Consider the following 21,762-nt stretch of genomic DNA (forward strand, 5'->3'; position numbering starts at 1 on the left):
TTAGTTTTGATTTAAGTGTTCATGTTCTGTTTGTGTCAATGTTACCCGACATGAGAAAGGAAGTGGTAAAACTTCCTGTGTACGGATGAGGCTTTGCTGACACTATTGAAGAGAAGAACGTATGTAGGTAAACATGATGTCTAGTGTTTTTACTCAGAAGCTTCTTTGACACATAATTTATTGGCTTCAAACTGTAAAATCATAATTTTATTATTAATTTTAAAACATACAGACAATTTTCTTGCACTTTACATCTATTTATGTTCATCAATCGCCACCAGTTTTTTTCAGTTTCGACAGATAAGACTGGTGGGGCACTGCAAGGGTTTTGACCAACAAGACACACAGACATGGGTAGCAAATGTCCACTTGCAGAGAAAGACAAAGGGATTAAGAAAAATAAAACATGACAAAACAGACATAACACAACAGGAAAAATGGGTTGAAACACACGAAAAGCTTTAAAAACACATTACACTGAACACATTATGGAAATGATCCACTTGAAGAAGTCCAGGTCATTTGAATTAGCCTGGTTAAAGACAGAGACAGATGGGGAGGAGCACAAAGTTAATGATTCGGGAAATATTGATTAACGTTAATGACATACAATAAACCTCAAAAATTTCCACCTTAACATATCACTGGGGTTTATATTCAATCTATTTTTCTTTAGAGGTTTTCCCCATGGTGACATTTTATGAGGTTTTAACTGCACCAATTGTAAACTTCCTTCGTTCTCACCTTTGTATCCATTTCCAAGGGCACCATTCACTCCGCCATATTTGCCAGCTTGCTCTCCTGTGAAAGGATAACACAGTTCCATGTTATAAATGAGTTGAGAAGGAAACTGCAGCAGTAAGAGAAAAGATGTTGACAGCTAAGCTAAACCTCGCAACAAAGGATTTTGACTTTTATTAGAGGACTCAGCCGACTCACAATGCAGGCTCCATACCCTTGAGTGGAAAATAATCCATAATGCATGCAGTTGTACTTTTTGTGTGTAATTTAAGTAGAAGTACATGGTCAGAGCATGTGAAAAAAAACAATTACGTGCGTGTAAAGAGTTTATTTTCCAAAAATAGACATACCTCATTTGTTTTAGTCAGGAAAAGAAATTGTGTGTGTGTTTGAAAGCACAGTAATGTTTAGACACATGCAAAACCGCACACATGAAAGCTATTTTGTAACATAGCAAAGTTTGCAGTACACTATATGCTGTCACTTACATATTATGCAAGAAGACATGTCTAATAAGGGCACCAGAAACTGCAAAGTGAGTGGAAGTTGATCATAAATGAGGAAGTCTGGGCGTTTCTTGCTTACCAAAGCCATCTTGAGTTGTTCCAAGCTGTGCAACATAACCTTATCGAACACAGGAAAAGAAATAAAAATTTAAAAACACACCAGGACTAAAGACAAATACACAAAATACATTTATCTTTTGGTGTTTTTGGAGCTGGAGTAATGTGTGCAGCTAAAGGGTACGCTTAAAAATGTAAACCTCAATTATGCAAGACATAGCGATACTAAAAATACTTATTACTGTCATGCTCATGCAACCACCTCTGAGAGTGAAATGCGATGTACTGGTGTGACGAAGGATACACAGAAGGGGTCTTGTGCATTGTGTGAGAGCATGTGCTGTTTCTTTGGGTGAGAGAGTGCATGGAAATTCCTACCTGTTTGCTGAGCTCCTGAAATAACACAGAACATGTTGTACTTTAATAAAGGTAACAAGACACAACACAATAACACACACAGCATTGAAGTATCTCATATGACAAGACATAAATCTGCTGTCTGTCCCAGAATGCAAAGACAAAAAGAAAAACTATCTCACTGCTTTAGAAAAACAGCCCATTTCTGTTACCAACAGTTTCTCACACTTTATAGCTCACGTAACCTCTCAGTCTCACCATATTTGTTGAGGGTTTTGGCACCTTCGGCACCGAGCCCGAGATGCTGAGTGCCATACGGGTAACCACCATCACCTAAGGAGATGACATACATGTAACTGTTGCAGTGAGGTTGTGATGATTGAACTGGATGGTTGATTGTTATGTACAAAAAGTATTTATTTCACAGGTGCCATTTTGATATGAAATAGTAGGGTAAATACAGGCACCCTGACTCTGTTTGACCTATTAGTGTCATTGCTAACACCTGTGTTTACCCTACTATCTCATTTCAAACTGACTGCTGTGAAAAAGGTATATTGTGCCGTACACATTATTGAGGCCCTTGAAACAACGATTTAGGACTCCACCAATAGGCTGACATGACTACATGTACCAACGACACACAGAAATTGTCCAGATAAATGACAATAACAAATAAGGTGGAGGCAAAAAATGGGAGCATTATGATTATGTATTATTATTGCAAATTAAACCTTCCAGTCCAGTAGGAATCACTGGAGCGTTACCATAAGGAACCTGAGCAGCTCCTCCTGCAAGAAAAAACAGACGGTCAAACTGACTCACATCTCTTTTTCTCTCATTTTACCTGTGAACCAAGCTCTGTGCTATGTATGACTCGCACATGGAAAGCCACACTGACAGAAGCCTGACTAATAGTGCAACAGAAGGATGAGGTCATGTAAGCTCTGCTCACCATATTTGCCACCAGTTGAATCCAGCCCTGTACCGAGTGCTCCTGAAAGAAGATAAGAGGGGCTTCAGTGACAAGCTTTCAAACAATATATATTCATACAGACCACTTATTGGTGATTAGGTTGTTTCCCTCCAGCTTGTCTGTTGGTTTGATAAGATTTCTCGAAAGTAGCAGATTTGACTGAAATGTGGAAGATGGATATTTGTAGCTGTAGCTTTTACGCAGCATTTGTGTGAAACTTCGCTGCTTTATTATAAGATAACTCATAGGTTACTGTGAACAAACCACTACACAACCTGCATCTGTGTGTGCTGGGAGGGGACAGTTGTTTGTTCACATTGTCTTTTCCACCTGTTTAATTCTAAATAATATGAATCATCTTGAGCAGCCTTGGTGGAGGCCTTCTTGTATTTCCATGGGTTGGTATTTGTAACAGTGTATGGGCAGCCAGTGTCATATCTGTTGCTGCTCCATCCTTAAATGTCTTACCATACGCTCCCTGGACCTGTCCATATTGGCCTCCTGTACTGAGGGCTGGAAAAATCAAAACACAACACAAACATTTCGGTCAGACACAGTTAATCCGTTAACTGAGTCACACCTTTAGTAGCAACTGTGTCAAAAAGCGTCTACAGGAGCAGGAAGTCAGAAACCACCAGATTAAACTGGTCAGTTTCTATGAATTAGAGACAATAGCTACACCCAGTGGATAAAAGACCACACTGGTTGTTCAGCAGAGGAAGTGTGTTTCCTTGACGGCCTCTTAGGCCCAGTTTAGACCTGACCAGGTATTAACATGCATCTTGGGTGATCTGATCACAGAGTACAGCACCCAAGACACATTGAGCGTGCATTAAGATCCGATCGCACAGACCACATTTGCCATCCTGTAAGTACACACTAAAGACTCTTGCAGGGCTCTCTGCCAACTTAAGCAGCAGATGTTTGTGAACAAAGCAACAGTCTGTCTATGACGAATACTTTCATTCAATCATTTGGGCCTTCTTGTAAAGGAAAATGTTCCACATTGGAAAATGTTATACAGGGTGTTGGCATGAAGCCCGACAGGAGAGATGCTCTTTTTCCCTGGTATTAATGCCTGTCTTTTTCCCCTGTGATCATCAAACATCAGATTTCCACACAGTTGGAGAAAGTAAAAGGGTGTGTCCTATTTCAGTCATAAAATCCTACAGCCACCACAGTGCTGATACTGCAGGTAAAACATGCAACTGTCAACCGAAAAACAGTTGAATCTTTTCTTATTGAACAGCCAAAAGGATAGTAATAATGGACATTGACTGACACAGCCCTATTAAGTGTGCGGCGGGAAAGTGAGAGCCGATCACAAATGGTCATTGAAGACAAATTTTAATGTCAGTTGTGAACTCATGTCCTTGGAGTTGTCCACTTGTGATTGGATCATCCAAGATGTGTGTTAATGGCAGGTCTAAACAGGATCTTATTTTTTTAAAGCTGTCAAACGTCGCAGGTTAAAGCATCTACGGGTTAGTGCCATCACCTGTTATGGGTTTGAGCAGGTTATAACACCTCAAAATTGTTACCTTCATGCTTCCCTGCTTTGTTCTCAGCAACTTCAGCTAATTCTGAAGGGTAACCAAGCCCTGAAACATAGTTCTAATTAGCATTATAATTATGTATGTGTGCTTATGACTCTTTACTGAGTTTCCCCTCTAACCTCCCTTCTTTTTATTTTGAATGGCACTCACCAGCCCCGTGACCATTGCTGTAACCATTCCCATAACCTGTTGAGAGAAGGGGATACATGTCAAAACATTTAAAAAGCCATATTTACTCCAGTCAGTGACGGCTTTGATGCAGATTCCCTCTGACACCAAACAGAATGAAGAAAGATCCTCAGCCATTGCAGGCAGACAATTCACGTTTCAAGGTTTAAAGTTTTGGCTTTTAAATTTAAATCATTCTACCTTCTGTAACTCGCACAGAATTGGAATTCCTCTGTGCAGGAGTTTCCACTCACCGTAGCCATTGCCTGCCATGGCACCCAGGTGCCCTGTTGCTCCCTCGCCATATCCTGTAATAACACACATTCAAAACATATTGCATGGGACAAAGACTCTGACTACTTCTGCAATTGTTTGCCGAAAGACATCAATATTTCACTTGGGACAAATATGAAACAGAAAGCTGCTACAAAAAAATATACATCGATGCTCTGACTTCCATGCATACAAAAGAAGAATAAAAGACATCCACAGGAGTTCAATTTGGAGATGACTGGACTGGTTTGTGAGTAATCCTTTGTTGTTGTTAGTGTCTTCTACCTTTTAAAAGCACTATCAATTATTCACCAGAAAGGAAAAGAAGATGCTGTGACCTTTTAAGAAAGGTGAAGAAGAACTCAAAGAGTTAAACAGTTATTTTCTTTCCAGGAAGACTCACAAGCAAATGGTTTACAAGGCAAAGTAGGAGTAGGAGGTTTCCTGCTGTGACACATGATCTTCTGTGTGTCCTCAGCTCCACCCACAGCCTGAACATTAAAATTCAGGTGGAGCAAATCCTGATTCTCTCACACAAGCTACATTTGCATACGGTCAGTAGGTTTGTGGAGGTTAGGAATGAAAAATCAGATTACAAACTGAGATTGAAAATGGGGACAGATGGTACAATTGTTCCACAGCCTCACCAGTTGATATCCCTGCGGCACCTTGGGGATACCCACCCTGTCCAAGACCAGCAGCAGCAGCAGCAGCAGCAGCAGCAGCTGAGATTTGTTTTAGAGAGGGAGTTAGGAGTAAGGAGATGGTGCAAAGGGAAAAAAATGAGAGTATAAAATTAAAATTCAATTAAAACATAGAAAAGTGTATGAACGTGTACGTCCTTACCTGCATGTTTGCCTGCTGCACCACCCAGGTATGCTCCCTGTCCCAAACCTGTAGGCAGTACATGGTAATCCTTTACCACAGGTGGTGTAAATCTACATCAACCATCTCTATCTGTTAGCAAGAATTGTTCTTGTATTGTGTCAGTACCCGACATTACCTGCTCCATAGCCCCCAGCGCCCAGGTTTGCTCCCAAATAGTTTCCTGCTCCACCAGTATAACCTGTGGAGGAAGTTAACATAAGCTCAGCAAACATATCTGTAACTTTCTGTGGGCTACAGGGACATGATCGCTGATTTTTCTAAATAAAACACTAGTGTCAACATTCATAGAAAGAAGAGTGTCGATCTCTCAGCACTATTAAGTCAAATCATATTTTAAACACCTGATAAAACTGGGACACAATATCCTGCTTCATTCAGTTGCTTCCATATACAGAAGATACAGACACAGGCTGACATGTGCAGCTGACAGTGGAACAAAGAAAAAAAAAAACACACACAGCAGACTTCAACATCTTTGCCAGGTTTGAGTGGTTTTTTTGCACCTTCTCCACTGGAAACTGACTCTCCTGGATTGGATCCTAAAAACCACAACACCAGATGTTGAACCTTCTTTCAGCATCTTTTTTTTTACGTCTACTGTAAGAGACATGAGCTTATTTCTCCTTGTTTTACGCACTGTTTTCTATGTCTCTTATGTCTCGTTCTTTCCATTGCATCTTCCTTATTAGCATTTTGTAACTTTGGTAACCTAAAACACACTACATATATCATAAGACACACAATAAGACACATATATTGTTGGAGTTATTAGGTTTCAGCTGCAGGATCACTTTCTAGAAACACAAAATTGATTAAATTCAAGGAACCCCAACACACTGTACCAGATTGTACCTGTAGATATAGTTAATCATGGACCAATCATCATAAAATAAATAGTGTGATGTGAAGACAAAGAGATTAACCAACACTGACTTTAAGAACTCTGATCTAAACCTCTTTATCCTGAGCTGTGATTAATAGATCATCACCTGAATCAATGCTATGAAGCAAATATGAGCCCTATTATGTGCATAAATACAACAAAACCCTCCACAAACAAAAGGACAACAGAAATGTGCCATTGTTTCTGGCACTGGGACTTGATTTTAGGGTAAAATAATAAAACGAAACATGGCATAGGAGATATAACAGTGCATTAGAGTATGTATTGTGAGATATAAATGTCTCTCAGAATCAGAGAGAGACACTACTTCTAGAACTCAAAGGTCTAGACAGCTAATTCAGTACAGTCACACACACCTATCCTGTTACTGAGAAGCATACAAATTTTACAACAGGGAAAAAATGCTCCTCCTCCTGCTTTGGCTTGTTTGGGAGCCGTGAGACTCAACTACACAATCTAAGATCAGTAACAGAGGCTGGAAAGAGTTCAGTATTTATTCTCAGTTGGTTTGTTACCACAGAGAGATTTCCCGAGAGAGGAAGCAGGTGTCTTCCATTGCTCTTAACAGCTGAGGACCCTGAAGCACCTGCACCACAACAGAGTCCAACAATATTCAGTAATAATCATCTATTTTATGCCTTAAATCAGGAAGATTTGTGCACTTTTTTTCAGGATGCTTATGTGTGGCAGATTATCCTTTTGATCATCTATTTCTATTCTTTTATGCCAAATAATAATAGTTAATACTAACACACAAGGACACTCAGGTGACACTTTACTATTGACTAACTCTCCATTCAGAGTTATATCCCCTAGATCATAGACGATACAGCAGAAAACCATCTCATGTGGTATCTCAGAAGCTCAGAAGAAGTCTCACAGTAATTAAGGCTTGATGATAGCTCCATCCATGCAAAAGGTAACATTTTACAAGGACACCGCTCAGCATGTTCAGGCTAATGGTTTTACTATTTTTAGAACCACTGGTCACACCAGCTGCTGGCCCATTATCTAGAGACTACAACGACTATCACAAAGCCGGATGAGTGCTGTTTATTATAATATCTTGAAACCCACAACAATAATTACTGGCTGTTATGTGTCACTGATCACAGCTTACAAACTCTTCAAAATACAGACAATCCATACATCAAGCTTCCAGCAGTATACTGAAGGTCAGGGCTCCAAATGACGCTGAATTCTGCTTTGTCCCGACTTAACAAACATTGTCCCAAATTGAAATTGAAAAACTTTAGTTTTTTTATGCTTTACTAGAAGATGTATGTTTTGTAAAATAGAGATGTCCTTTAATCCCAAGTGGGATGGGCCAGATCTTAAGCATGACACAGACCCAAAGCTAAATTAAACTCTAGACAAGGCCAAAAGGCCAAAAGGCCAAAAGAACAACAGCACCACAAACCAAAGAGACATGCAGACCTCAATAAACAAAAAGAGTATGACAAAACCACTGACAGGATGGCGTGGAAGCAGCTGTGCAATGCGGTATTGCTATCTGTTTATCAGATAAGTTACTCAGATACAGACTGCACAACTATCAAACAACTAGCACAAACAGGAGGATGATGGACTACAAGTAAGACACGTTTCTATATCGTTTGCATGCCTAGCTGCCATCCTGAGGAAGACTAATCTAAGAAGTCCAATAAAAAACAAGACCAACACTTCAGAAGAAATAGATTTGTAGAAACACTACTTTCCAAAAACAACAGGCACCTGAAAAATTGTGTTATTTACTATAGAACTGAGCTGGGGAAATACAGAAACAAATGAAAATGAAACTGTATTTGATTTGTGATAAAGCATTTGGATAACTGAAGAAAGTGTCGTAGAAAGTGGAATTTAGGAGAAAAATATAGCGTAAATCTCAAGAATGAGACAAAAAGACATTGTGATGGTGTAGAAAGACTTGCTCTTACTTGTTGCCTGGGTATTCCTCCCAGTCTGTCCTGGGATACTGAGAGATTTTGACTTTGTGACTTCACGTTCAGCATTGGAAAGGTGTTTTGCTTCCTGACCATCGTCAGTAAAGCCTTTAGCTTCCTGCCCTTCTACTGCGGTGCTGCCTAAACTTTGGGTTCCACTTGCTCCTGGGATTAGTGGTCTCCCCCCTCCTTGTACTTGAAGATTTACAGAACTGCGACTATGATTTTCTACAGAAACAGTCCCACGGATTCCAGGCCCATTTGCGTCTGTGGCCACAGGCCCAAGGTCTTTGACACCCTGCCCTTCTGCTACAGCAGAGAAATAGTTCCTGGTTCCCTGACTCAGTGGAAGAGAGAATATATTGCTTCTGGTATCCGGCGTTTGTGAGAGAGGCAGTCGATAGGTTCTCTCCTCTTGTGCTTGTGGAGCTGCTTGTCCAAGATATTTACTGTCCTTATCGTCGTGAAGCTGGGGCACTGAACTCTGCCTCCTCTGCGTTTCTGAACCCAAAAGCTCATGGCGATTGATTTCCAACAAACGTGACAAATCGCTATCACTGGATCCACAGTTTCGGGTTCGCTGATTTTGTTGGCTGGATGAATCATAGTGTCTTGCACTCTGTACCTGAGAAGAAGCAGAACCCAGACTTCTGATGTTGTCTTTATCAAGAGGCAGTTGCTGTGCAGTGGCAAGTGTGGCTCTGTGGCTTGCTACACCCCTTCTTTCTAAGATCATAGGCTCATAACTTTGTCCTTCTTGTGCTTGTGAAACAACCAGACCTTTAGTCTGTTTATCAAGGGGTGTCAGAGGTCCAAGACTTGAAGCCCTAACTACTGGATCAAGGCTTTTCACCTCTCTCCCAGGTGGCAGTAAAGATATAAAGCCAGTTTCTGCCTGTAATTCAGGAGCAGAGAGACCATGTACATTTGTTCTCCTCATGCTGGGTATTTCAGGTCCAAGAGTCCTGTCTCTTTTTCCATACGACGGACCCAGTGCTCTGCTCTTTTCTCTCTTCAGATCTTGAACAGCTTGGCCCAGATTGGCCATCTTAGGTCCACCCAAATCCGCTGTAGACACACCTGGCAGAGAAATATCATCATGCATTCACGAGTTCTTTCACGGTGTCACGGTTCTTTGTAGTGTCCAGTGGCACGAATATTGATGATGTGTGTATCAGAGCAGTCAATGCAATATAACACATCATCCATAGAGTAATCAATACTCAAATGGAGACAAGACAAAATCCATTATGGCCATAAATGTGTCCAGTTTCAAAGGACAGAATCGTCACCATAATTAGGAAGTGAGACAACAAAAAACAACACACAACTGAAGCCACACTTCAGGAAGAACACACGTAGTATTTCTCATTTAGTCAGTGACATCAACACTTAAAGCATGACATGACAACAAAATGTTGCCATCCCAAATTGTTGAAATGCCATAAAACACACCACAAGGCAAAGACACCATCTGACTCAAACAGCATCAGTGTGTGACAAAGACAGCTGATAAACGAAGCTTTAGTAAAACTGATGGCAGACATGAAAGCAGAAACCTACAGGCCACAGAAACTGTTTCAAAAGTGAAAAATATTTCCCAGTAGATTGAAATAATTCCACTTTTACAGTGCAGTTTCACTCTGAAACTAGATACATTTGCATGCAAACTATAACCCAGTTACTGCGAACAGCAACCACAGCTGAGACCGGAATAGATTTGAACTTGAAAGCCACCAAACCGGACGAAGTGTGTGTGAATAATCTGTTGTGCTGCCTAAATAGATTTTTAAAAAGTGATCCAAATTCTAGGTAAGACACTTTAAGAATTGACTACAAACTTAATGGAGCAAAATACAGCTTCCACCATTATCAGACTTTCACCTTCATGTTACTGTTATCGAGTTGTTAGGGTGTATTTAGTTGGTAATAAGAAGTATTGAACTCATGCAACATGCTACACGGATGAAACACTGATAGACAAACACAGTCAAACATCGACATGTGAATCCTCCTTGTGCACGCAAAATAAAAACAGAGGAGCAGATAAGAATATTACAGTAGATAGTTGTGATTTCATGCAAACAGAAGCTGGCATGAACTCCACATCAGTAAGGTTACAAGACAAACCCGGACACAGAAACAAAGATAGACACAGACGAACAAACACGAAGACCACAGGTTGCTGTGGTGAAGGTTTCGTTTACCGGGTTTTTGTTCCTTAGCCCTCTGTCCAGTGTGATAGCCAAGTCCCATTCCTAATGATGGCAGATAGGGGAACTATCATTGATTTCACTCAACATGCTAACTGGCAGACACACTCAGGAACCAACACTCATTGTTTGCAAAGACGAGCAGCTCTGTGCCACTGGAGGTGATGATAGAATAAAAGGCTCTTAGTTCAGTGGAACAGGACAAATTGTTTTATTAAAGAAAGATATTGGACCCAGCTACCTTGGATTTCTTTCTTTGTGCAATCCGTTAAATCTGCTTTTGTCCATAACTGACAGCAGCAAGTGTGTGTTTGTGGCAAGAGTGAGGAGACAGGGGAAAACACCCTCCAGCATACAAATCTGAGCTAAATGGAAGAACTAATGGGGTTCTGAGGAAAGACCTGATTCATCACTTACCCGGTCGGGCTCCAGGATAGCCAATGCCAGCTACAGCTCCATATCCTGGCAAGAAAACAAAAAGCCAAGTTCAGAGGACGAGGAGCAAATCTGTAAATCCGCCAAGCACTCTGGTTACATCACTAGTGCCCTGGGTTTTTCTCTGTTTTACAAGGACGCAATTTATTTGCTGAGATGCAATCGGCCCCCATATATCATGTTTAGGGACAATGACAGAGTGCTACTTAGCTGAGACTTTTTTATAACAATCAGGCAGAGGGCTTACAGAGAGTGTAATTCACCGTGTATACTCTCATTTGGGCAAACAACAAAAAGAAATCATGGAACAAACCATACAATTACTTACCTGGCAGAGTCCCATGGCCAGCACCATAAACTGGAAAGTCACAAAAACACAGAGAATGTTAGAGAAAGTTTTTCTCTCACATTCACAACAGGAAGTGCTGCTTAAAGAAGAATTCAACTTTGTTGCATAAGTTTTATGTCTCTTACTTAATGCACCTTTCATATTATGACAGTTAGCCTTATGAGCAGTCACACTGGGTTGCCTAAAGCCTCAGAACATATTTCTCTAAAAGGTTAAGGTTCATTATTAAATTAGCAGCAGTCAAAGCTTTGGGAAGACATACTTAGTTATTATCTATTAAGAGTTTATCGGTCAAACACTCGTCAGGACTGTTTGTGTGGGGTTTGAGGAGATATGGGTGGCCACATACGCAAAAAGAAACTACAACTGTCATCTGATTTAGACTCAAATGTTCCTAAGACATGCATGACTTCACTTTTTCCCACCAAATACAGAGATGCAAAAAAATCTCTCATGTTAAATGGCCAAAACGGTTATAACTTGCAAATAGTATAATAAAAGTGTGTTAATGTACAACCATATTGCATATAGTAATAGGTTTTTGAGGGCCTTAAATATCATATCCCCACAATCATTACAGCTGGCAGCTTTTAGCGATTAGTTAGGTTTTTACCTGCAAGTTAAATCTTTTCTTAAAGCTTACAGTGTGTTCTATAAATGTGTTATAAGATCTATACATTTATCCAATAGGATTGGTTGCTGTTAATGGTTACGTATGGCTGTCTATATGCATGTTTTATTCATGCACATGCATGATTAAACAGTTTAACTGCTTGTGATATTTAAGTTTTTCTTTTAAGGATCCAACAGCCATCTACACATACTGGGGTTAAAGTTATTCATTCATTATCAATATCTATTTAAAATATTAATGGTTTATTACATATTCCTCCTTCTATATGTCAGTCTTACCACGTTTTCCTCCCTGACCCAGATTCAGTCCCAGTCCGTTTGTATATCCAGTGCCCAAACCCATTCCTGTGCCCAGACTGGCGCCTGCAATAAATAGAAATTGTAATATTTTAATATACAGGCTTTATTGTATCCATGTTATAGAGCAAGGTGGCTGTGAATGTTTTATTAGTGCTTATATTGATGTACCATATGCTCCCTGGGTTCCATATCCGCCTGGCTTCAGGCCGGCTCTACCTCCCAATCCAAGAGCTCTGTAACCTCCTGTGAAAACACAGACAAACACATTTCACAGTGTTGCTGAACAGCAAAGTATCATCTTTCAGCTTTTGGTTACACAGATTTTCTGCATCAGGAGAGGAAAACTCTCGCTCTATGAGCTTTAATGAAAAAAAATAATCCTTTTTGTATCGGCATATTGATTAAATGTCCTCCTTTGCTGCTTTTGCTGTCTTCTGTGTGCTCTTTAAAACTGATTTTTTGCTACTTCATAGTTATGTGTGTAACTCAATAAGCCTCTTAAGAACTGACTGTGTATACATGTTTACTAATGCTGCAACCTGAATTATATAAAGATTTACTCTTAAGACAACTTACCAACGCCTGGATAACGTCCAACTAAGATTTTTTTTAAAAGAGGAAAAAAATACAAACATTATTTGTAGTAAAAGTAATATACAACAATACTGTGTGCAGAAGTTAAACATAAAGTTAAACATACTTCCAGTCTTCATTGCTTTGCTGCCGTATCGGCTCCCCAGTGCTCCAAGGGCACCTGCAGCTGTGAACAAAGGAGAAAAGAAAGCAGCTGATAATTTTATTAAATCATTTAATGTCCATCAGCTGTATATTATTCCTAAACTGGAGCCAGAGATACATATTCCCCATTATAATAAATAGACAACGTATGTCATATGCCCATCTAAAGAGATAACTAACATTTAGTTTGACCCCACAGGACATATTCTAAAAAATGTCTGATAAATAACTAATCTCACATCTGTAAAAGCTACAACTTCCAGGTACATCTACAGTACATACCTGTATGTATGTGACGGATTGATACACATGTTAACACATACCAATCAACGTTACATGTACTTTTTACTAAAAGCTCTCACAAACCTCAGTCATTGATGGTGTTAATCTTCATTTTATTAATTACACATACTTGTATTTTTAGTCGACCTTTAGTTTAATGGTCATTGCATCCTAAGAAAACCACTGACCTCCAGGTTTTACTCCAATACCAACACCTGACAAAAAAAAAAAGCAGACACAAAAAAGGAGAGGCACTTAAGAGCAAAATTCACATCTAAGGCAAATGTTTGTTTTCTTATTGATGTTAATAAAGCTGGTCTGAAGTTACAAGCTGAGTGATTCAAAAACAGACCTTTAAAGTTAGCAGACAGCAGCTGGATGACCTTCAAAAGTCTTTGTTACATGGTTGTGAAAGTAATTAAAACACAAGTTAAAAACATAAATAAAAACTTTGTGACATACCTCTGGCTGGCAGCACTCTCCCCCAGGACATAGTTTGAGGTTTAACCCCTGAATAAAATGGAATAACATTTTACATTGATGGCAATGTATTCTTTAAATCTGTCAAAAGGACCAAGATTGTTATGTGAAATTAATCCAAACAGCTCATGCAGTACACAATAGATATCCACTGTATGAAAATGATGACAATAAACCAAATAATGAAGCATGCATGATGCATAAAAGATGTGTAAATGTGTAAATTGGACATTTCTGTAAGTCTTTTAGATTGTTTGGCTTGAAAAAGCAGTTTGGAGTCATATTACTGTGATTTTATTTTTTATTTTTGGTAAAGATTCATGTTTGTTAATGGTTTTCTACATAACTGAAGTATGGAATGGAGTTGTACTAGCTGGATGTCAGACAAGGTCTTGTAACTGGCAGGAGTGTCAGTAAGGTGTCCCCAGTAAAAGGTGAGTGCTTTGAGAGACATATAGGTGACTATATGAATTACTTTAAGTATTACAAATGCCACCATAGTGTCTGATGAACACTGGGCAGCAGCAGGAGACAGGAACAGATATCCATTGATGAAAACAGAGGAGGAGACGAGGTGGAGCGACTGTGTGGAGCCTGTTAGTTCATCTCACGATTGGTCGTCAAATTTTACCTGCCACTGCCACCTTTTCATCGCATCCTTTGACTCAAAGAAATTAGATAATATAAACCGCAGTGACTTGGCGGGATCACTGATGGTGGAGCCCACAGAGTCCAGTAGTTTTTTTTTTCTCCACTCAGTCTCACAGACATGATATTTAACAAGTAAGTGAGACAGTGAGTCACTGGAGATGCTGATTCATCAGAGCTTTCAAGGTGAAATCATACTGCCTTTGACATATATACTGTAAGCTCTTTGATAAAGAGAATTTAACACACAATGTAAAAAAAAAACAGCCATAATTTACAAATAATACAAGTAAATACAAGTTGGGCAAAGAAAGTTTACCGAACATTATTTATTTACATTATTTTTGATGAGGTAAAAATTCTTGTTATTTTTGTTTAATTTCACTCATTTGCAGCAATATCATCTTTCTTAACCTGCTAAATTAAAGATTATTACCCACAGCTGAATATTATCCACGCTGAATCTAAAAACTCTTTCAATCAAATCAGATGAATCTGATCATTTTGAGACACTATAAATAATGCTTTTATAATTAGCATGAGATGCCAGCAGAGTAAAAAAAACAGGAATTAGATGATCCAAAATGATCTTAATCAATAAAATCTGATAGGATAATAATAATTAAAAGTTTGACTTTACACAATAACAACAAAGTGTCTTTATCGAATCTGATGTGTTTCTTACCGCCTTGCAGAGTTTGCTGAGCCAACCAGAGAACCAGTGAGGTCTGGAGCAGAGCTGGAGCCAACATGATGGAGGAGACCGGGTACAAAAAAACTGAGCAAAACTGACAGAGAGCAACTGATGGACGGACACTTAGAGCACGATTGCCCCTGATGTCTTATATATGGTATTCTCTTTGATACACTCCCACTGCCCAGTCCTGCCCTCTACACACAGACACACACACACACACACACACACACACACACACACACACACACTCTGACTGGGCAAAGCCAAAGGCTAATTTTGGTCCATTTCCATCAGCTGAGAATGTCACACACACACACACACACACACACACACTGGATTTTGTATTTTCTCCAGCATCTGAAAATTCACACTGTCTCTTTACAATCTCTGTGCCACCAAGGAAAGTAAGAAAAAAAAGGTTAGATTGCATTTGAGCTGATGGTTCACAATTTTCTGAATGTCAGAAATGTGCTACGCGTCTATCTCCGACTGTTTTAGTCAAAGCTGTTGCCATATTAACAAGTGTAGGGAAGAAAACAGAGGACAAAAAAGAAAAACATCAAAGCAACAGGGCTCAAAAATCCCTTCAGAGGACCAAGAGCCAGAAAGGAAATTCATCTCTGTGAAGACGGTGCTGAAGCCCAAACACCCAGTGTGTCTGTCTGACTTTTGTGCCATTGTTAACAGAGGGACACACAAAGGGGTCAAGGGTTGTCACAAGTAATACTCAAGATTATTTTTGGAGGGATTTTATTGCCTTTACTAGATGGGAGCAACTGAAGAGAGACATGAAAGTAGGGAGAAAGAAGGGGGAGGGTGGTGACACGCAGAAAAGGGCCACAGATTGGAATCAAACCCAGGCCGCTGCAGTAATGACTCAGCCTCTGTAGTGGAGCACAAGCTTTACCAGATGAGCTAACAGGGCACTCCCAAAACAAGTAATATTTGTGGTGGCAATTCTAAGGAAACGTAAAGGATAAAACTATTATTACTGCACATAATAATAATAATATAAGACTCACACACATATCATACAAACAGACATGTCCTCGCCCCATAAATAAATACACTTGTGCAGATTAATATGAAGACAGAAATTTTTTTTATTATGATTATTTTGTAGAGGAAAATTAGGTTTTGACAGATGGGTTGAACTCACAAACAAAACTCAGCTGCGTCAAAGACCGAGAACAACAGACCTGTTTGTCTTGGGTTTTTGTTAATAGAGCAAACATTACACCTTCTAAAACAAGACGGGGGAAATAATGAGAGCGAGCACACAGAATCTGTTTAAGTAGCGTAAATATCCTGTTGAAAAAAAGCACTCTGGAAATTGCAAAGTAAACATTATTTCCTTTTTGTGTTTACGTGTGTGTTGGAGGGGAGGTGTGCGTGTGTTCTGCTGTAGAAATAGCCCTCCAGGGTGCCACCTCAATTAAACCGTAATTTTCAAGGAGTTTCCACGGCTTTCTACAGAAAAGCATTGTGATCTCAAACTTAAAACAGGTTGTCAGCTGTCGTTCCTGTTGAGACTGTGTACAAGAAGCATTAGCCCGCGGTGGTATCAACACCAAGCTCCAGGATCATCCTCATATCCTATAGTGTGGGAGGTCCCCATTCATAGCAGCCCTTTCTTAATGTAATGTTTAAATTTATGACCTCAGGCACGGCAGTGCTCAATGCAAACGTCTGCCTGGACAACCGCATATGACGGTTCTGCTTTGAAAGAAGCCCGTTGTTTTTTTTTATGCCACCTGAGGAAAACTGAAGTCACATGTGCAGACCACCACATCGTCTTCCCTGGTGGTACCGAGCGTAAGACAATAACATAACCCACGTCTGACTCATGACTCCTTCACCCGTGATTCACCTCCAAACATTTATCCGTCTGCATGTTTTGAGGGATCCCTATTAAAAAAAGAAACAACAACAACCAGATCCATAAGGAGAGTGTCGATTTCTCAAGATGAGATGTCAAAGCTTTGAAAAGAGGAGCTGATTGTTGCCCCGGGGGGTGAGGCAGAGGTAGACTGTGTTGGCTTGTTTACCCAGAGAAGGGAGTGTCTGTGGAGACACATCTGGATGGTAGTTTCACTGTGGTCTGTCATATTAGAAACACTGTGTGCCCCCAATATTACATATTTGTGTGTGTGTGTGTGTGTGTGTGTGTGTGTGTGTGTGTGTGTGTGTGTGTGTGTGCTGTCCTTATGTGTCCTTTAAAGCCCCTAGAAGGAACTTTCACTTTGTGTTGATTCTGGCGGCCCCTGCGGACAAAGCAGCGGTTGTGCTTCCACCGCCTCGTTTCATTGATTTCAAGGGGAATCCGACTGAATCCAACCCAGTGGCAGGCATTGATAACCATCACCAAACATAACAAGTAACTTATAAAGCAGACAACTTAATTCCTGTATACCTGCTCATACCACAGTGGAAGCTGTCTGCTATCCACCCTAATATTCACCCCTTTTCCTTGGCAGGGTCATGGGGGCTAGAACCAATCCTGTGTTGGGGAAGTTCATTCTTGAAAAAAAAGTTAGCGGAGGGAACCTATGTGCAGAACATGCAAATGACATTGTGCAACCACAAACCCCAGCCAGCCCGGAAGTTGGAAACCATGACCTATTTGCTGCGTGGCATCAGTGCTAACCACTGCACTACCGTTGCGTCTACATTCATGTTTTGGTGTAATCTTTAATTTTCTAAATTCATTCTTGACTATTATAAAAATTGGTGTAACTACAAAATCCAATCAAAGACAAAGTGCAGTTACTTCCCTCTCTCTCGGTTTCTCAGAGCTTCAGCTGCCGTTAACTGCGGCTTCAGTGTCTGTAAATCCTGTTTTCTAGACAATTTCAGGACAATGTAGGAACTTAAACGAAGGGAATCTTCATGTTCTCCACTGGAAGTAGACAGGAGATGGTATTACTGTGCAAGTGCCAACTAGCTAGACAGGACAAGGTATCACTAAGCTAATAAACACAGTAAATGTGTCATAGGTTTAACCTCACAAAATAATGCTTAAATTCTTAATTACTCATCTATTTCAAATTTATAGGACAAAAAATTGGTCATCATTTTTAAGCCCTGAAAATTACTCAGAGAATACATATCTATTGAGCAGCACCATTTGTTGGTTTTGCCTTAAACACTTTAATGATCTTTGTGGTGTCCCTTGTTTTGTACGTACTGTCAGCAGGTTTATGACATTATCTTTGTCAGGGGGTATAGCTCAGTGGTAGAGCATTTGACTGCAGATCAAGAGGTCCCTGGTTCAAATCCAGGTGCCCCCTATGTCTGCCTTGGACACATTGTTTGACCATTAGAAAAAGCAAAATAAACAGTATTTCTTGATACCACATAATGATGTATGGAGGATGACACATTGAGTATAAAATACAAAAAATTACCTCAGTCTAAAGTTACATGACTCTAATGTTAGTAAACTGTGGCTCAGAGGAGATACAGGTAAAGATGCATTTAAAGTTCCTGGCACCATCATTATAAAAGGGAAACGCCAATAATTGATTGATCAGTCTCATAGAACACACAAGAATATGATTTAAGAAATTGGATTAATAATAAAGTTATAATAAAAACTATGAATAGTTAAAGGGTTCTACATAAAATACATTTTGCTGGCCAGTTTGAGGCCATTTTGCTCAGTTTCACTGCTGCGCTCAGGCTTGTTAGGGCAGTACAGACCTACTCTTTTCAAATATTTTACACACGTCTGCTAATATAGATTCCAATCAAGGTAAATTGGTTTATGCAAAGCAGTGGATCATGCTTTTAGACATCAAGGAAGGTGAGCTATGATTCTAAGATTTGGGGTTACTTTCCATTTCCAATGTGCACTTCTGTATATTCTAAAATGTTAGCATGGAGCCAAGCTGATTTTTGTTTCTGTTGTGAATATTTGCTACACTTAAAAGGCCACTGAGGTGCTGCTGTTCTGTAAGATTTACAGTATATATGACACCAGCTTCCTATAAATTACCCAGTGTGTCTGATTTATTATACATCGCACCTGAGGGATATTTCATAAAACCTACACACCACATTAAGCTGGGATTTGGCTGAATTTAGTCACGTCTCAGTTTCATGAAAGCTGAAAGTTACCCTGGCGTGATTTATCCTGGTGCCTTACCTACATTTATGTCCTGTTCCTATGCATGTATTTGCCTTAATTTTTATTAGCCTGAATGTAATGTTTTATTGCGGCAATCCTATTCTCTTTTTTTACATAATACATGTTTTACCTAAGCATCCATTATGTAAAGCATCACTAAGTCTGTGACCGAGCTCCTGATCTGTTGAAGAAAGCCGCAAACGTGCATTTTTCCAAATAACTTAGAGCTGGCTTCACCTAATCTCACCTCCTCCGCCTGGCTTGCCTCAGTTGCTGTTGCAGTATAGTTTATTGTTTCCTTCTCACTTAAAAAATAAACCCAAATGTGCCACAAAAAGTACGAAGCCAATAACATGAGCGTAAACACACAGCAGGAGCGCGGTCAAAACCAGTGTGCCTCGGTAACGAAGCAGCAACACCTCAGTTACAATACAAAACGCTCCACTTGGTGGTCGAAGGTATAAATAATAATCACAAATACACGATACAACTTACAATGGTCTGTAACGGACTGTTTCATTAGGAGGTTGGACGTCTTTATATTGTTGAATGAAAAGCTTTTCTCTGGTAAAATAAACATCTGCACTTTCACTCTTGAGAAAAGAACTCCAAAACAACTAGCATCTCAAATTTTTCCGGCAAGTTTTTCTTTCTTAGGCTCAGACTGGAACAGTAGTGTTTACTAGTGGTTTTATGCTCGCCTTCTTCCAGCTTGCAAGACACTGTGGGCCACCTCCAGGGGGCTTAATATTAGCGTTGGGCTCCGTGGTGCGTGTACACATTAGGGGAAGAACACAAAGACCTACAGAGCGATGGTGCTGGCACACTCTTCATGCAGCTGAATCTGCATCTGGCTGAGCAGTTAGGCCAGAGGGAGTTTGGAGCTCATGTTAAATGGCTTTGTTATGTGTTTGTAACACTTTTTTTTGGAAGACAAGGAAGTTTGATGGCATGGCTGTGAAGAAGCCCGGGAGTGTTAGTAGCCATGTGAATTTAACAGGTGCGTTTCCATCCCACCTGTGTGAATGAAAACCTGAGTGCCAGACTTGAGACTTGGTCCCACTTCTGTGCATTTTCACTGGCATGATTAATTCAAAAGATACCCTGAGATAGTCATATAAGTATATAAGTGTGCGGCTTACTTGCTGTGTCAGACTGTAAGTAAACATCCACACTGCAGACCAAAGACACTGAAGTCTCTTTCCACCCGCTCTGTCTGCACGGGACCTGCTGATGGACAGTGTATGGAAGTTTCCACTGTAGAGTAACATTGGCCCTCAAATCCCCTGCTTTCTCAGTCCGGGACAGTGTCCATGGTGGATTCTGACTCTTTGTGGTTTGCGTGTTTGCAACCGGAGTTACTCTACAAGCAATCAGTCACAATTAGAGACATCATAATTGCTGTAACATGCATTAGATGACAGCATCTAATTATTTAAAGCCACAGTTTAAAATCAGTTCAGTCGTGGAAGTGAAAGTTCAAGGCATAGTTCAGCATTAAGAAATATTTTTGTAATGTTTTTTCAGCCTGGTTTGTATTTCCAAAACGAAAACATCCTGAAATGCTCCGCATAAAGAGAATAAAAAACCTTCTCCGTCATCCAAAAACAACTTCAATAAAGACCTTTGATGTGGGGGGCTCTGAAGTGAACGCAGGAATATGGTAGCAGAGTGCCCAGAAAAGATGGAGCCACACAGATTTACAAGGTAAAGACGGGACAGACACACAGGCTGCTTTCACCTCTGTCCAACATCACACACACTTACTGCATTGCACACAATCCACAGTTGTCTTTCTCTTGGCATGAAGTGTACACAGACGGGGGGGGGCGAGGGTGTTAAGGGATGTTGTGGAGGGTGAACCCACCTGAGCTCAGTTTACACACCATTTCATTCGAAAAACACACTTTAAGATTACTTAATTTGTATAAGTAGAAGCATAAGGCAATACAGTCTGTCTGTGGTACAGAAACAAATATATAGAAATTAAATTTGTGTTTGTTTTATGATGTTGGCAGTCATAGTTTAACCATTTTACTATTTACACATCACTCCGTCTGTGTCTGTCCCGTGCACTTTGCTGTGTTGAGTCTACAGCGTTTCCTCCGGCCGCTGTGCGTTTATAAACTCCACGCCCATCGATGGAAATGCTGTACTTCATCAGGTTCAGGTAGACGGCCTGTTGAATCGGCTCCTTCTGTATGTGGCAACAAAAAAAAGCACGAGTGTTGTGAGGAGTAAAATGAAGAGGAGCTGTATTTAAAACTATTAGTGAATGGTCAAAGAACAAAATTAAAATTATCATAATTAAATAAAGCATTAAAAAACTATTGCTTACAGCTCTGTGAGGCAGCACAGTGGACCTTTAAGATAAATGCTAACATCAAATGTTAACATGGTAATAAGTGTAACATGCTGATGTTTAACATGTTCACCATCTTAGTTTACCGTGTAAGCATGCTAAGATTTTATATGATCAAGAGCAGTGC

General features: G+C 40.0%; 1 protein-coding gene and 1 non-coding gene across 12 annotated transcripts; one reads left to right on the forward strand and one right to left on the reverse strand.

Annotated features, from left to right (window-relative positions):
• Positions 1–176: 176 nt before the first annotated feature.
• LOC127356737 (uncharacterized) lies at positions 177–15,279 on the reverse strand. 11 transcript variants are annotated; one of them, XM_051388745.1, is made up of 25 exons: positions 15,133–15,278; positions 13,782–13,829; positions 13,508–13,534; positions 13,000–13,059; positions 12,876–12,896; positions 12,468–12,542; positions 12,279–12,362; positions 11,346–11,375; positions 11,000–11,044; positions 10,577–10,627; positions 8,364–9,449; positions 5,638–5,700; positions 5,481–5,528; positions 5,318–5,353; positions 4,616–4,669; positions 4,344–4,379; positions 4,179–4,238; positions 3,106–3,150; positions 2,617–2,658; positions 2,396–2,452; positions 1,920–1,994; positions 1,683–1,697; positions 1,327–1,365; positions 745–801; positions 177–532 (listed from the first exon to the last, which is right to left on the reverse strand). In XM_051388745.1, the coding sequence occupies exons 1-25, from the start codon at positions 15,197–15,199 to the stop codon at positions 528–530; spliced, it is 2,226 nt and encodes a 741-aa protein (XP_051244705.1). In that variant the 5' UTR covers positions 15,200–15,278; the 3' UTR covers positions 177–527. The 11 variants fall into 11 exon arrangements, with proteins under 11 accessions (XP_051244705.1, XP_051244702.1, XP_051244704.1 ...); XM_051388742.1 differs by having other exon boundaries at positions 5,282–5,353; XM_051388744.1 differs by having other exon boundaries at positions 5,318–5,359.
• A 3,083-nt stretch (positions 15,280–18,362) lies between these two features.
• On the forward strand, positions 18,363–18,434 carry trnac-gca (transfer RNA cysteine (anticodon GCA)). The gene has a single exon. It is a non-coding gene; the product is annotated as a tRNA-Cys (tRNA).
• Positions 18,435–21,762: the final 3,328 nt, after the last annotated feature.

This window comes from Dicentrarchus labrax, unplaced genomic scaffold (assembly GCF_905237075.1).
Source record: "Dicentrarchus labrax unplaced genomic scaffold, dlabrax2021, whole genome shotgun sequence".
Lineage (NCBI taxonomy): Eukaryota > Metazoa > Chordata > Actinopteri > Moronidae > Dicentrarchus > Dicentrarchus labrax.

What these genes read in the sequence shown, in the direction of transcription:
- LOC127356737 (XM_051388740.1), bottom strand. Translation starts at nt 15,199, where the DNA reads ATGTTGGCTCCAGCTCTGCTCCAGACCTCACTGGTTCTCTGGTTGGCT. An exon ending in TATTGGAGTAAAACCTGGAG is followed by an intron (nt 13,060 to 13,507) that starts GTCAGTGGTTTT and finishes CTTTGTTCACAG; the next exon opens with CTGCAGGTGCCCTTGGAGCA. An exon ending in TGGACGTTATCCAGGCGTTG is followed by an intron (nt 12,543 to 12,875) that starts GTAAGTTGTCTT and finishes GTGTTTTCACAG; the next exon opens with GAGGTTACAGAGCTCTTGGA.